At 34.0% G+C, this 17,791-nt stretch overlaps 1 protein-coding gene across 3 annotated transcripts in view; it reads left to right on the top strand.

The window, feature by feature from the left end:
- The window catches only part of RASA2 (RAS p21 protein activator 2), a 128,777-nt gene that overhangs the window by 38,526 nt on the left and 72,460 nt on the right, over positions 1–17,791 (top strand). For all 3 annotated transcript variants that reach the window (XM_031009715.3, XM_031009714.3, XM_055383106.2), the window contains exons 4-5: positions 4,140–4,234; positions 14,970–15,046. In XM_031009715.3, the coding sequence (XP_030865575.2) occupies positions 4,140–4,234; positions 14,970–15,046 (172 nt within the window). The remainder of the gene's footprint in view (positions 1–4,139; positions 4,235–14,969; positions 15,047–17,791) is intronic.

Below are 17,791 nucleotides of genomic sequence, written 5' to 3' on the forward strand. Positions count from 1 at the left end.
ATAACCCCAGCACTTTGGGAGGCCAAGGCAGTTGGACTGCTTAAGCTCAAAAGTTCAAGACCAGCCTCGGCAACATGGTGAAAACCCATCTCTACAAAAACTGTAAAAAGTAGCCGACTGGGACCAACTATAAAAGTTACTTCTGGCTACTTGGGAGGCTGAAATGGGAGGATCACCTGAGCCCAGGAGATCGAGGCTGCAGTGAGCTGTAATCATGCCACTACACTCCATCCTGGGCAGCAGAGCAAGACTCTGTCTCAAAAAAAAAATTTAAAAAAATACATAAATAAAAGAAAATAGTAAACACTAAACTAAAACAATCTTTGGGACTATTAGAGGCACAAAAAGGGTTTTTAAGATCATTAAGTTAAAAGTCATTTTAATGCAGAGGAGGCACTTCAGATGTAGAGTTTGAGTAATTCACCCAAGATTACACAGCTAATAAGTAACAGGATTGACACTAGGTTATGGAATTAGTGTTTGTGTTGGAAGGAGCACAAACAGGCATGCCTTGGTTTCGAAATCTGGCTGCAGCACCTGTTAGCGGCAAGTTTAAAAATATTGTTCAGCTTTCCTCATCTGTAAGATGGTGATTATACCCTCTACCTCCAAGATTGTTAGGAAAATTAAACAAGAAAATATATAAGAATGTCTCCTACCTGGTAGAGACTCAGTAAATGCTGGCTTTTCTTTCAGTTCAGTGCTCTTTCCACTGTGTCGGGCTGCCTACCTTTTACTGTTAATGCCTGCCAGTTTAGTGATTAAACAACAAATCAGAATTGTGAGGCTTTTTTTTTTATTCTATTTGTGTTTCAGAAACTTGTTCCTTCCTTCCCCATCCTCTCTTCTCCCTCTCCCGTACTTCCTTCTCATTTATCCTTCCACCTTTTTTCCTCCTTCATTCTTTGTCTGTCTTCCCCTCTCCCTCTTCCCTGTTTTATTCCCTTGGGCTGATGATGTATATTTCTTTTTATATGTTATATTGCCTGATAAAGTGCTGGACATGTTGTAGGTATCCTGCTACCTATTGACTTCAAATATTTTTCTTAATTTTCCTGTGCCATTCTTATATATCGTTTTCTCTAACTTTGTGGGATCATGTACTCTTTCTTCTCTGCTTCTTCAGGCCAACTGGCCTCATGCAACTAGATCTTTACATATCAGAAACTGACATCTTAAAAAGGAGCTTAAGAATAAGAGCTGGCAATAAAATTACAGATTATTCTCAACTCACAAATGACTTGTTTATGCAGCTAGTCAGAGAAGGGTTTCCCTCTCATAGGACAAGAAACATTCAACTCTTCAGTGACAGTGAATGTCATGATACTCATGATGCAGAATAGGAGGAAGAGGCTGCTTGCTTTAGAATATATTACCTGTGTGACTAAGAGAGGATTCTCTTTTGGGAAGGCACCTGTGACAGATGAGATGTATTTCCAGTGATCTGAGAGTAGTGAGTCATAAATAGGACAGGTAAATTTCTACTCTAGTTTTTAGCAGCATTGTTAGTTAAATAGAGTTTGGTTAGGGAAGCCTGGAAATCAAATCAGCATTTACAACACAGTGCCATTGTGATTGTTGAATGAGGGAATGAATTTGTCAAACCAATAAACTCCTAAATAAACTTTGTAGGCAACCCTCTTTTAGAATTTGGGACTTGTTTTAGTGGTGTTTGTATGTATTATATGAATGTACATATGTACATCTATATACATATTCATAAATTGTGTACAAAACTAAAAATTATGGAAATTGTAAAGTAGAAATTTCACCAGAAGTCTACTGATTCGTTTCTGGATGGTAAGTAAACTCTCTTAAAATTTTGTGCCAGATATTATCTGTGCCTTTTTCTGGGGAGAAGACGTAAAAGATACACAGTTACAAAGATTCTTAAAGGGAGGGGAATGGTTCTCAAAAGGTAAGAGCTTCAGCTATAGGATGTATAGATGTATTTCTGTATGTACATATATATTTTTTGAGTATCAAACTGTTATGCATTGCCTTAACATTTTATTTATGTCTGGTGTGGAATCTGTGGTAATTAGGACTACTTGATAGAATTATGGTAATCATTTGTGGTGTGCAATATTGAATACTTTGTCATAATTTTATATCTTAAGCCATTCCTGGTAATATATGGATTTGCCAGGAATTTGATACAATTCATAGATAAAACATATCCAGAGATTTGGATGATTTGTCTCTTAACCTAAATTCTTCCTGCAGTTTAAGGAACATTTGAGTATTCCAGTTAGTACCTGAATTTTATATTTGGCTTTTAATCTGTGTATTTAATACTATAAGAATTTCTGTTTTCCCATCATTTTTATCTTAAATTTAACCAAAAAAGAACTAAAAGACATTATTTCCCTAGTGTCATTTTCCATGTGATTTGAATGAACTATAAATGCTGTATATTCACATAAAGATTTTGATCGTCAATTACATTTTATCCAAAGTATTCAAAAGAAAGTTGGGAAGATATGTATTTGTTATCAGGACCAATTTATTTTAAAATTTTATATGTTTTAACTTCATGTATTCATAGACATATAAAGATGAACTTTCAATAGGCCTCCTCCGATTGTATTTTTTTAATACAGTTACCACTCTTTAATAAAATACAGCTGTGTACTTTACTATTTTCTTTAAAATTAGATGTATCGATTGTCTTTACAGTTTGAATTCCAAGACATGAATGAGAAGCTTATCAAAAACTGTAATGTGGTTACATTCTAAAAATAACAGTTTTATTGAGATGTAATTCACATACCATTAAATTCATCCTTTTAAGGTATACATTATATTTGCTTTTCAGTGGTTCAGAAAAAGAATCATTATATACGTTAGAGGGAGAGAAACATTATAAAAGTTAACAGTAGGGGAATGTGAGTAGAAAATATGGAAATTTTTAGTGTACGGTTCTTGTAACTTTTCTCTGTTTGAAATTATTTCAAAATACATCTTTTTTTCTTTTTTCCAGCACTAATGGCTTGGGTGAATTAAAATATTTTTTAAATTAAAAAAAGTATATGGTGTGGTGGGGGCCTTAATATATTCACAGAGTTGTGTAACTGTCACCACTATCTAATTCCAGAATGAAATTTTAAGCATAGTTTGTGTTTGTTTTCCTGTTCCTTCCTTTTCACTTGATATACAAAAGTTGACGTATCTTGACAGAAAAATTTCTTTACAAGTTTCTTAAAGTTTTCAAATGTTGAACTAAAAGACCAAGGTATATCATAAGTACAAGGAAATAAAGTAGAATTAGGGCGTATAAAATGAAAATTCTTACTTGACAAAAGAAAGTGAACTGCTTTTAACTTTATATATCCTTTGTTGAAACTTTTGTGTAGAATCCTGGAATAAATCATCAGTCTTATGCAAAACTGTGTCTACTTCTTAAAACTTGAATTGAGGAAGGAAATGCTTTGTACCAAGATGGCAAATATTTTATTATAAGAACATTTCTGTTTCTTCCTCTCATACTACTTTGTTCATTGTACTGTATCTTCCTCTGAGAGGGTTTAAACTCTTTAGAGAACTGCCTTAATTTTTGTATGTGTTGGAGCAATATAATCAGTGTTTGCAATGTTTTGATAAAAGTAAATTCTTAATAATAAAATTGTTATAATCTCCCATAATTTTCAAGTCAGTTTTCACTGTTGTTAATGATGTATGATATTGTTTTTCCTTTTCTCTTAATTGGAATTTATAAACTCTTACTAAATGCAGATACATCTGCTCAAAACTTGTCATTTGTTCTTAGGGTCAAAAAATTGGGAAGATTAGTTTGCACTACCATTGTACCTTGCTTTTTATAGTGAGTGTACTCTGGGTAAAAACATGAATCTGAATAAGTACTAAAAAAATGCAGTTGCCTGTAATACAACTGAGGTTTTATCTAATCCCCTGATTCAAAATGACCCAGACAAATGTCTGCCAAGGGGCAAGGAGAAATGAGACACTTTTTCATTCTTTAGAATGTAGAAAAAATGCTTTATAAAAATGGATTTTTATGTCAATAGGTACAAATCATTTTAAAATATTTTCTATAAAGTGTTATATAAAACAGTGCTAATGAGTCTTAGGATTATACGAAGCATGTTTTCTTATATTGTTTTACTTATTTTCTGTAGGAAAAGTAGCCATCAAAAAAGAAGACTTGTGTAATCACAGTGGCAAAGAAACTTGGTTTTCATTACAGCCTGTTGACTCCAATTCAGAGGTTCAGGTAAATATTAAGGCTTATGTAATACAAGAGATTGTCACAGGAAATGAGTAAAAAATGAACTAATTAAACTGGTTCATGTAAATAGAGCATATTATACCTTATTTTAAATTCTGGCATCAAATATTATAGACTTTTGGGTAATATAGGACAGGAAGGTAATGGCTTTGTCATATTGTTTCAAGAATAATACTCATGTATATGCATATGTGTAGATTTGTGGAGATTAGGGCATTTCTTTCTTACCTTCTGTTTGAGTCACAATAGCAAATTATTATTTTGTCTTTGAGGGGAAAAGTTTTAAGGGAAAATATGTGTTTTATTAACTCTGACTTTGGGGAGAATCCCTGGAAGTCTGATTTTGTCTGTCTTGATTCTCTGTTTACTCTCTAGTAAACTGGACTTGGGGAAATGTTATTCATGTAAACCCTGCCTGAGCCCACTGTGCACAGCCTTCACTCCCACACCCACCCTTTCCTGTTGTTCACCTCGCTTTTTATTTGAAAGGGTATCATTACTCTTTAATCTTTTTTTTTCCAAAATAAGAGACCTTTTTCAGATTCTGAGTAAAGATGTGTGTTTAGCCATGTAGCTGAAGTTTCTATTTGTTTTTAGAAAATCTGAGTTGCTCTTAGAAATTATTATTTCTAACTAAAGGGAATCTTTTTGCTGTAGCCTTATTTATTTATAAAATATGGTAAGGATTGTGAAACCATTTCCCGAGGGCATAATTGCAAGCAGGATTCTTCCTCTCTAAAAGAAGTTTTAATTTGCCACTGTGACTCAAACAGAAGTTTAAGACAAGAAAAAGTGCTACACCCACACCACAGATAATTTGCAAATAAGTGCCTGTGTCTCCATTTCCTCATAATCTCTCAAGCATTCTCTTTGATTAATTATTAAATTCTCAAAAAATTAAGTACTTATGCACTAACCCCCCTTCTTAACTGCAAAATTTAACATACTTTTCCTGTTTAACCTACTTTGCCGTGTTTTAATATTCTTGTCTTTCCTTATGACCATAGCTATTATTCACATCCCAATTGTACAGTATTGTAAATGATCCATGTGAGAAGCAATGTGAAGAAGTGGAAAGGGTTTAAATTAAAAGGCAGAAAACTTAGGTCCTAGTTTTTATATGTAGTTACTTAAATGACATTGAATTTCATTTCTATAAAGTGGGAATAAAAGTTGCTGTGTTTGATTCATATGGTTGTGAGAATTAAGTGAAATATCTGTAAGAATAGTTTAAAAGCTGTTAATGCTATACAGATGTAAAATATTGTCTGTTTACCACCAGTCAGTCTGGTGGCTATTTCCCTAATATTCCTTTACCAAAAGGCAGATATGAAAGTTTTAAAGAACCAGTTTTTCTTTGAATAGTTTTAAGAAAAGGCATGATAGGAAAAGGCTTTGAAAATTTAAACTGAAATTTTATGAACCATTACATTTTATAAAACTCATAAATTTTGTGAATTTTATGTAAATTTGCTAAACAGTTTAAGAGTTCCAGCTCTCAAAAGGTAAAAATCTATACAGAATATAGAATTCTTGGAGATGGTACTAAAGATTAATACAGAGACACAAGACTTTATTTGATGGTGTGTGTGTGTATATATATGTGTGTATATATATATATGCATATGTGTATATATATGCATATGTGTGTATGTATATGCATATATATATACACACACATTACATACACATGGGTATGCATATTTATAGATATACATATATATGCATATATGCATGTATATATACACATTTGAGAGATATATATCTCATCTATGAAACATGAAAATTGTGGAAGCAGCAGTTACCCAGATATAATATAGTCATTTAAAAATTTTGTACAAGTTATTTTCATGACTGTGAGTTATTAAACTTTACAACTCTTTTGTCTTAAATGATACTTACTTAATAAGATTTGCCCACTATTTAAAACAGATTTTAGAAGGAAAAGTACTTTGTGGGGTGGAAGAGACATATAACACTTTTGGGTTAATATGGTACCATTGAAAATGTTGTTGTCCCACTACTGATAAGGGAATACTAAATTATGAGTCTAGAAAAGATAGAAAATCATCCCATGGTTCATACAAATCCTACTTTGTTAATAAATTTGTTCACTTCCATAAACTTTATAAAATTTTACAAAAACACCATGAAACATAAGAGCAATTAATAGGGAAATAGGTGAAAGCTATGAAACAGATTGCGTTCAACAGGAACTCAGTCTGATAATTACTGTTAGTAATTATACCAGTATATCCTAAGCACAGTACTAAGTACTTAATGTCATTTAACTTTCAGAGTAGCATTATGAGGTAAATAGCATCACCTGCATTTTACAAATAAGGCAAATGAAATTCAGAGGTTAAATGTCTTCTCCAGAGTCACAGAACTACTAAGTAGTGGAGCCTTGATTCCAAAAGAGATCTGTCTGATTCTAAAACTCCTAACCACAGTGCCTTTACTACCTTTCACCATTCTGTACTTAGTCATAAAAAAAAATAGATTAGGAGTATCACTTAAGTAACATCTGAGTGTAAGGAACAGAAGCCTGCTCAGATTTGCTCAAAGAAAATGGGAGAGGCCATTGGAAAGCTCCTAAAGAGTTTCTTGGAATGTCATCATAGGAACTTTACATTGCCAGTGTGAGCTAGAAAGTTGTCAGGCATTTGCAGAGGAGATGCATCTTAAGTGGAGGCTAGATTCTTAGAACAACAGACATTAAAATTTGCCTAAGTTCATCTGTAAAATGAGTATACAAAATGAAAAGTTAAAAATTTTTGCGTAAGTTACAATTATTTTTGAAAAGAGTTTAGTTTCTTATAAAATACCCTAAGGTATTTGGGTGGTTTGTTTGTTTTTGGTTGACTACCACATAAAATAATTGGCTTGCATTCTGGGCCATGGTAAATGAAAACTATATACTGTATCTTTAAACTGTAGACCTGCCCCCTGCCCTGACTCAGTACAGCAATAGATACTGCAAGTGGCACATGGAAACTGAGACCCACTAATCATTTCTTCTATTCTATGTTCACTGTGCTTATTCAGCATAAGTTCTCACTGTTTAAATATTGTTTTTTTCTTTCCCTTTCATGAAGTGAATAATGTTTTCTCTCAGTCTTTCCCTCTCGTTTTAATAACTATTCGCTTTGCAAAATATAAAGGAAAGAAAAAAACACCATTTTGAGATTCCATTGTATTCTTTTTGTGTGTATGATGAGACATACATCATACATCTTTTTGTATGTATGTCTCTTCCTCTGCTTCTCTGTAAATCTACTCCAGTCTCTTTTTGAGACCTAAAAGAGGCCACCCCAATTTTTGAGTCCGTATGACCATACAGCTTCCTCACCTCCAACATCTGACTCAGTTTTCTGCCACAGTCTAGAAAGAAAGTTTGGCTAAACTTGGGTCAGATGTCTACTTCAATCTAATTTGATACGGTTGGAGGAAAATTCACTTTAGGGCTTTGAGTAGGCATGTTCCCTAAGGAAGGGGTTTGAGTAGAGGAAATGATTGGCATTGCTACCTCAGAGGGAGAGATGCTTGTTTCCTAGTTCTACCACTAATTAGCATTTGTGCCCCAAATAATCGCAAGCCTGTTACCTGAGGATCTTCATCTATGAAATGATAATGTCAGCGCAAAGGGTTCCCTTGGTTGTGAAGTTCTAGGGAAATAACATGCAGAAATGTAATTTAGCTTTCCAGTGGAAAGATCCCAATAGTACTAAGATGGGCTTTATGCCAAAACAGTTGAAAAATTGTTTAGAACTATAACCTCTTACCTTGAATTGTCTCCCAGAGATAATTTTTTATTATTGCTGATACTGTTATACTTGTCAATAATGTTAATAGTTCTTTTCAGTTTCATCTTCAGTAGTTCAAAATATTGTTAGTAACATTTCATGAGTGTATTTTTCTACTTTTTTTTGGTATTTAGGTTTTGGCTTGATTCTACCTTTTGTAATTTTTCCTTCTGGGCTGAACCATTTTTTTCCTCAACCTATTCTAATCTGCTTTCAGACTCTGCAGTGGGTCAGAGAGAGAGCAGAAGTGGTTCTTTTTACCAATGACATTGTGTCAATAAGTCTAGTGGACATTTTTCAGTCCTCATCTTACTTGATCTTTGAGCAGCTTTTGATACTGGTGACCACTCCCTCCATTTTGAAGCATTCTCTTCCTTAGTTTCTGATCCTGTTTATGGTCCTAGTTATCATCTATTTCATTTGGTATTCTTTCTCAATATTCTTTGCCACATATGTGAAGTTAATATGGGTTGTGCTGGTGCCTTCTATAAATCCTCTTTTGGCTTCAGTGAACTACAGCCGTGCTATTAGTTATTAGGTCCTGTAACTCACCAGGAACATTAGGTATTTATCCTTTCTTTATTTCTTAGGCACTGTGATAAAAAGCATACTTTACATATGGTTGATTAAACCAGGCCGGGTATGGTGGCTCACTGTAGTCCCAGCACTTTGAAAGGTTGAGGCAGACAGATTGCTTGAGCCCAGAAGTTTGAGACCAGCTTGGGCAACATAGCAAGACCCCATCTTTATAGGGGGGGAAGAAAGAGTGATTAAACCAAATCTCCCATATGGAGAATTTGCTGCTCTCATTAATTAAGGAGTTTGTCTCACACAACTTGTCCAAGCAGTAAATCCAGATGTGCTATCAACCATGTCCTATATGATGCAATTACTTAGTTAATAGGTCTTTACCAACAAGCATATCTTGAATTTCTGGATCATGCCATAAGTTATTGATTGTTTTATAGGTGTTTTTTTTTAAAGACCTCTGCCTTACCTGTTTAAAAAGACATTTAAAAAGAAATGCAATGATTATAGCTAATAATAAATACATGAGGATTTTTAAAACATGCCCTATTCAAGACATAACAAATGTAAAAACATAATTCATTATTGCAGGTTGATTTTTTTTAACTTCATTTTAAATTTTTGTATGTGAATTAATAATGAGCCATTCTAGATCATATTAAATACTTCTTTAAAGAGAAAACAACACCTTCATAAAGAACTGCTATTAATATAAGAGATACTAAATAAAATTTGTATTTTGCTTTTTCATCTGATGGGCGATTGTGTCCAAAATTATTTATAGAGGTAATTTCTACGTATTAAAACATCCATCAGAAACTCCGAAGTTGGGATATTTTTCACCTCATGTACAGGCATACCTTCTTTCGTTGTACTTCACTGTGTTGTGCTTCACAGATATTGCATTTTTTACAAATTGCAGGTTTGTGGCAACCCTGTGTCAAGCAAATCTATCTGCCTCATTTTTCCAACATCATATGCTCACCTCATTTCTCTATGACAGCCTTTTTTAGCAATAACATTTTTAAATTAAAATATGTATATTGTTATTTAAGACATATTGCACACTTAATAGACTGCAATATAGTATAAATGTAACTTATATGCACTAGAAAACCAAAAAATTTTTGTGACTTTCTGTTTAGATATTTGCTTTATTGAAGTGGTCTGGACCCTTAGACAGTATTTCCAAGGTATGCCTGTAAAAACATTTTTTACCAGTTGAAACATACTGAGTTATTTTATATGGAAATGGTTGTTAAAATTTAGTGTTTTGTGATAAAAACAAAGTTTAGACTTGAGAGGATTTTAAGTGCATGTATTATGTTTTGCTCAAATACCTCTATATTAGTCCATTTTTGTGTTGCTATAAAGGAACATCTAAGGCTGAGTAATTTATAAAGGAAAGAGGTTTATTTTGGCTTACAGTTCTTCTGCAGGCTGTACAGGAAGTATGGTGCTGGCATCTGCTTCTGGTGAGTGCTTCAGGAAGCTTACAATCATGGTGGAAGGTAAACGGGGAGGAGGCATATTACATGATGAGAGAGGGAGCAAGAGACAGAAGGCAGAAGTCCCAGACTCTTAAACAACTAGATCTCACATGAGCTAACTAAGCAAGACGCACTTATCACCAAGGGGGTGGCACTCAGCCATTCATGAGGGATCTGCCCCTATGATCTGACACCTCCCACTAGGCCCCACCTCCAACACTGGGGATCACATTTCATCATGAGATTTGGAGGGACAAACATTCAAGCCATATCAACCTCTGTTCATCTTATTTTCCCAAACTGTATGCAGAAATTTACACAGTATCTTCTATATGGTACCAAGAATATATGTAATACACAATTGAAATAATCACAGATATTTTTGTGTGAAATTCTTGTAAAATGAATTGAAATAAAGTTAGCATATAAAATACTAAATCTTCAAATAGTACCTGTATTAGCCCGTTTTCACGCTGCTGATAAAGACATATCCAAGACTGGGAAGAGAAAGAGGTTTAATTGGACTTATAGTTCCACATGACTGGGGAGGCGTCAGAATCATGGCAGGAGGTGAAAGGCACTTCTTACATGGCAGTGGCAAAAGAAAATGAGAGAGAAGCAAAAGCGGAAACCCCTGATAAACCCATCAGATCTTGTGAGACTTATTCACTCTTATGAAAATAGCACAGGAAAGACTGGCCCCCATGATTCAATGACCTCCCCCCAGGTTCCTCCCACAACACATGGGAATTCTGGGAGATACGATTCAAGTTGACATTTGGTGGGGACACAGCCAAACCATATCAGTACCAGAGTAATGTAAGTTCCTCAGAATGCCCCTTAATATAAGATAATGTGATATTATAACTGCATGTATCAGCCTAACATAATCAGTGCTATGGAAGTCATATAGAGCAATACCTTCCAAGAATTTGGTTTATTTTTTATTAAAGACGTATAATACAGTGCAAGGTATCTGATCTTCCAACATTTTCTGACATACATGAAAAGTATACTGTCATTGAGCTTCCTTTAGGAGATTGAATAATAAGAATGCAGTTGTAGACCAAATCACATTACATGTTTATTATCAAACATAGTACCTTGTTAGATTCTTTTTTTTTTTTTTTTTTGAGATGGAGTTCTGCCGGAGTGCAATGGTGTGATCTCAGTTCACCACAACCTCTGCCTCCTGGGTTCAAGTGATTCTCCTGCCTCAGCCTCCCGAATAGCTGGGATTACAGGCATGCGCTGCCACACCCGGCTAATTTTGTATTTTTAGTAGAGACGGGGTTTCTCCGTGTTGGTCAGGCTGGTCTCAAACTGCTGACCTCAGGTGATCTGCCTGCCTTGGCCTCCCAAAGTGCTGGGATTACAGGCATGAGCCACTGCGCCCAGCCTCCTTGTTGGATTCTTAATGTTACTTCTTTGTAGGTTCTTTATTTTTCTTATTTGTCCCTAGGAGTTCTTGAATCTGTGGCTTGTCTTCTATCAGTTTTGGAAAATTCCAGGCAATTATCTTATCTCCTTTTTTTTTCTGCCCTGTTCTTTTTTTCTCTTCTCTGCTGTGACTCCAGTTACATGAATAATAGGCCATTTCACCATGTCTCATATGTCTCCTATGCTTTTTCCCTCTCTGTGCTTCATTGTGGATATTTTCTACTGACCTGTCTCCCATTTCACCAGTCCTCTTTTCAGCTGTGGCTACTCTGCTACTAAATACATTTTCATTTTGGTTTATTGCTTAGTTTTAACTTCTTTATTTCATTCATTTTATAGTTTCCAGGTATCTGCTGGATTTTTCATTTTGTTTTACGTCTTTTAAAAAATAGCTATTTTAGGCTGGATGCAGTGGCTCACACCTGTAATCCCAGCACTTTGGGAGGCCAAGGTGGGAAAATTACTTGAGGTCAGAAGTTCAAGACCAGCCTGGCCAACATGGTGAAACCCTGTCTCTACTAAAAATACAAAAATTAGCCGGGCGTGGTGGCACATGCCTGTAGTCCCAGCTACTCGGGAGGCTGAGGCAGGAGAATCGCTTGAACCCGGGAGGCAGAGGTTGCAGTGAGCTGAGATCACGCCACTGCACTCTGGCCTGCGTGACAGAGCTAGACTCTGTCTCAAAGAAAAAAAAAGCAATTTTAAATTCTGTCAATTCCAATATCTGCGTCTCTTGTAAGTCCACTGCTTTCCTCATTTTTTCTCTTGGTTTTTGATCTTCTGGCATATTCTGTAATTTCTAATGGAATGCTGGAGAATAAAATATAAAATATATTGGAGATAATTTGAGGGCCTGAATGGTGTATTTCCTCTAGAGAAGAAGTATGATTCCCTGCCAGCAACTGCTGTTTCTATCTTGTTGGCCAGAACTACATCATATGGCTATCCCTGATCTCAAGGGAGGCTACAGAATGTCAGTTTGCTGGGCTCATAACTGCCCCATCAAAAAACAAAACACACACACACACACACACACACACACACAGACACACAAACTTGTTTTGCTGCAATTCAAATCTATTAAATGATTACAGATATAAGTAAAACTGAACTTTTGTGTGAAAAGAGACTAAAAAGTATTCTAAAATGTTCACTGATTTGAGTTTCTAAAACTGAAAAGCAGTTTTAAATAATTTAAAACTTTGTTCATTTTTCTTTACTAAGAACAACACAGTAGTAGTAAAAACTTTGAAAATTAAATTGGTAGTATAAACTTTTAAAATCTGAAAATTAAATTGGTAGTATGAACTTTTAAAATCTAGAGCAAAAAAGCAAAGAAAATCTTCTGAAATTTCACCAACCAAAGGTATCTTCTATCAACATTTTGGTAGATGATCTTGTAATTTTATACATATATGTTTTTTATTTTTATAAGTTAACATTATAGTATGTACCCTATTTTGTGATTTATTTCTTTTGCTAAGTATAGTATGTATTTCCTTGTTAAAGTATATAATGAGTTAGTGTTTTACAGTTTAGAAATTATAATTTCCTTAATTTAACTCATAATGCCTTTTAATTTAGTGTTCCACCCTAACAGTATGTGTTTTGTGTCTGTCTGTTCTGTCCTCACACTTTTCTTGACCAGGTTAATATATAATTATGTTATTGTTGATTAATACCTAAGGAATGTTTTATTTACCAGTCAGTGGGAGTAATGAACATATTAGGTAGGCTCTGACTCAATAATAATGATTTCTGGCAGAATCTCATTAAATATCCTTTTGACTTGCTATAATACTATGATTTTAGTTGTAAATAAAATTATTATCTTTTTCTACTCTATTGTCATAGTTTTTATTTCTTAGAACTGGAATAGATCCTAGACATTTCCTGAGAGACAGTTGTGTTAGCATACGATTTCTGTAATAAAATGTATATATGTTAAAATTGTAAAACTGCAAATTTTTGTGCTGTTGGCTTGGCTCCCTTGCTAGCCAAGTAATACATACATGCTGTCACAACAGAAAATATGATTTCAAAATTCTAGTTGAGTAATATTACAAATTACAGATCATGGACCTTCAAGATCACCCTTGAATAGTAGAGATTGTAAATACTAAATGCAGGAATAATGAAAGACCTAGTTTACAAATTATATATGATTTTATGAATATTTGTGCCTAGATTTTTAGTGGAAGATTTGCTTAATTTAGTGCCAGCTCCACATAACTGCTATTAATTTTTCTACCACAGATGTGTTTGCTCCTTTAGACCTTAGCTTTCTCAGGCAGACTTTTGTTTTAAGATCCATCAGTATTTATTGCTCATCTCTTACTATTCATCTAACCCTGAGCTTTGTACCTGGTGGACCTCAGATTCATTCTTGTATAAGTCCCCTTAAAATAGTGAGGGTGTTTCAGGTTAGGTTTCTGTGAAACAATTTTTGAAAGGGGTTGTTCTAAAGAGGAACAGTGACTAGATAATGAACTTTCCTACCTCTAATGAAATCACTCACGTCATCAGTCCCTAGATACCACTCCCCTGAAATCTCCACATGGCAATGTGAGAATTTGTCTTGTCAACTGGATGGAGGTAATCCAGTACTGTTTCTTAACCAGTTTAGAATTGCTCATGATTAGCGCAGAATTGCTCATCACCAGCGGCAGGCACAAGCTCTAGATTATATTGTTCCTAAGCCTTTATTTCTTGAGAAGTTGATTGTTTGAATTCTTTTCAACTTACACTACTTAATTTTTAAAAATTCGTCTATTAATATCTCTTTAAGAAAGTACTCCTTTATTTTCAGTGTCCCATCTTTCCATCAAGACTCTTGGCCATATGTTATCTTTTGTTTATTGTCTTCCCAACTAGATTGTACGCTGCTTGTAAGCAGTGACTTACATCTTTAACATCTATGGATTCCTACCCACTCCCACAGTGCCTTCTGAAACATAGTAGACATTCCATAAATCTTTATTGTTAGATCAAAGTAAGTAGTGACAAATTGAGTTTTATTGGCTGTAACTTAGTTTTTAGTTGTTTTAGAATTGTATGATTTCTCTGTCTTTTAATGATACTGCTTCTCTCCTTAATGCTGCTTTATCTTCTGGAAAAAGCATCCTACATTTTATAATTTGGTTTTATCTCAAAATTTCCTTAAATTTAGGTATTGTCTTTCCTTTTAGTCTATGATAATTAGATATATAAATATTTATTGAATTGGACATAAAATTCTTAAATTTGAATACCATGTTTGACATAAGTATTTGTTTCATATCTTTCAGAACTTTGATCTCTGGTTTTGGTTATTATTCATTTAACAAGTACTTAGTGTAGGCAAAGCCATGTGCTAGTGGTCAGTGGATAAATACTGTGGTGATTTGAAAAGGCACATACCTTTAATATTTGTCAGTAAAATAGACTACTCAGTTTGTAATCTTTTTGTCATTATAGGGTAAAGTTCACCTTGAATTAAAACTGAATGAACTGATAACGGAGAATGGAACTGTATGCCAGCAGCTTGTTGTACAGTAAGCATTTTTTTTAACCAAAATCAACTAGAAATAATTCTCCATTTTGTATTCTTTCGATTTTAAGCCAACTCCTTATTTTAACTTCAGAAACTTTTTTCAAAAATGAAATTCTGCTATGTCATTCCTTTTGTGAAGTTGATTTTCAATTTAATTTTCTCATAGTCTACTCAGGTTGTGGTGAGTCATTAATTTATTCAACTAATATTTATTGAATATGGGTTAAATGATATATATGGGCATTAAGGTTAAGGGTGTCTGACTCTCTGGCAGTGGAGAATTGGAAAGGCTTCCCAAAGAAGGTCCTCTAGAAATTGTCATACCACAGAGCAGAGCTTTAGAGACTTTGGAGCTAGAACTAATGTCCACTCAGAGATGACCAGTATTGATTCCTACCTACTTTGAATTCCTTTTTACCTCTTCCACCCTCAAGTCATTTTTTACCACCCAGACTCTAATCTCCTGGCTGTTCTGGAAATCTGTTGTAGCCCAATCCCCTACTCTTTTCCTCCCCTCCAAACCCTTACTCTGTGATATCAATAGACTGCCAGATAACCTTCACTTCTTCTGGGTGTTTTCTGTATTTTTGCATTAGTTGACATCTGAATATCCCACAAAGTACAGCAGTTTCACAGCCTTCTCAGTTAGAGGCTTTGTTTTTCTTCATGTCCACATATTGTAAGGTCAGGGAGTAGAGTAGATATTACTCTCCTATTGCTGCTCCAGACTGTAACTTATTCTCATCAATTGTGAACCCCAGCTCCTTTGAGGTATTCTATCTGTATATAAATATGTCTGTTTGCTACTATATATAATATTTATTTCATTAATTTTTTCTGACCTTTTTGAAAGAAGATTGCATGTGTATGACTCTTAATATATCAGTATGTATTTCCTAAGAATAAGGAATATTATCTTAAATAACTCCAGTACAGTTACCAAATTCAGGAAGTTTAACATTGTTACAATACTTTTTAAAAATCTATAGTTATTTTCTAATATTTTAATCTGCAGTTATTATATTCCACTTTTGTTAACTGTCCCAATGATGTCTATTAAGGCATTTTTTTCCTTCTAAGAAAGGATCTGCTCCAAGATTATGTTTTATGTTTAGTTGACATGTCTCTTTAATCTCCTTTAACATGGAATAGTTTTTTGCTTTTCTTTGATTGTATTAACATTTTTTAAGAATATAAGCCAGTTTTGTTTTTTTTTAAATGTTTCTCAATTTGGATTTACCTACTAAAAACAGTTCAAGATCTGTTTGCAGCTTTTTCTGCACAGACTGACTCTATAGACCAACTGAGAGCATATGGTGAAAGTATCTGGATTAGGTCTTCCACTCCTCCCTCCCCTGCTTCAGTTTAATTATAATAGTAATTTGAAATATAGTTAGTTTGGTTGGTTTGGTTTGTTTGCATTCAATTTAAGGGTTTTCTTGTGCCCCTTCCCCCCAGTTTAAGTTTTTTCCCCCATCCTTCTAGGCTTAATTTTATTTTTGAATAGAATATTTGCATGATTTCAAAAACGAAACTATAACAAAAGGTGTTACTCAGAGATGTGTAGTTCAGTTCCCTCTCCCCACACCCAGCTCCAAGCAACCATGATCTGATTTCTGTCCCTACAGTTTTTGCCTTTTCCAAAGTGTTATTTGAACAAAAGTATATGATATGTCTTTTTTGTGTCTGCTGTCTTTCACTTAGCATAATGCTTTTGAGATTCATCCACACTGTACATATATCATTTCCTTTTTGGCGTGTTATTTGTTTCTTGCCATAATTTGGTAGATACTGTTATCCTCATTTTGCAGATGACAAAACTGATGCCCATATTGGTTAAATAAGCCTAATTTCACACAGGAAGTGTTGGAGCCTGGCAGTTTGATTTTTTTCCCCCAACTTTAAAATTTTGAAATAATTACAGATTTACAGAAAGTTGTAAGGATAGTACAGAGAGGTCCTGTTTTTACCTTCATTCTTTTTCCCTCAGTGGGTACATCTTGCATGACTATAGCACAATACCAAAACCAGGAAATTTACATTGGCATAATGTATGTATATAGTTATAGATCATTTTATCATGTGTGTTGATTTGTGTAACTACCACCACCAAGATACGAAACTCTTCTGTCACCATAAAGATATCCCTCATCCCATAGCTTTATAGTCATAACCACTCCTCTCTTCTAACCCTTGGCAACCTCTAATCTGTCTTTATATCTATAATTTTGTCATTTCAAGAATGTTATGTGAATGGAATCTTATAATATGTGACCTTTTGAGACTGGCTTTTTTTACTCAGATCTATCTGAATGACTGTGTGTAGTTTTTTGTAGACAGAATATAGTTGGGTCACTTTTTAAAAAAAAATCATTTTTGCCAATCTCTGTCTTTTTTTGGTGAGTTTTTTCCATTTATTTTTAAAGTAATTATTGAATATTAGGCTTAACTATGCCATTTTTTTGTTTTCTGTTTGTCTCCTATTTTATAGTTTTCTGTTTTCTTTTTCCTGTGGGTTACTTGAACACTTTTTAGAATTCCATTTTGATTTATTTATATTGTGTTTTTAAAAAATCTATAGTCTCTTTGTATAGATTTTTTTTTAGTGGTTGCTCTAGGTATTACATTATACATGCATAACTAATCATAATGTACTGATGTCAACATTTTACCAATTAGAATAAAATGTATATACTTTACCTTTCTTTAAATCCCTTTACCCTCCCCCATTTGTAATATACTTTGT

This window comes from Gorilla gorilla, chromosome 2, assembly GCF_029281585.2.
Source record: "Gorilla gorilla gorilla isolate KB3781 chromosome 2, NHGRI_mGorGor1-v2.1_pri, whole genome shotgun sequence".
In the NCBI taxonomy this organism is placed as follows: domain Eukaryota; kingdom Metazoa; phylum Chordata; class Mammalia; order Primates; family Hominidae; genus Gorilla; species Gorilla gorilla.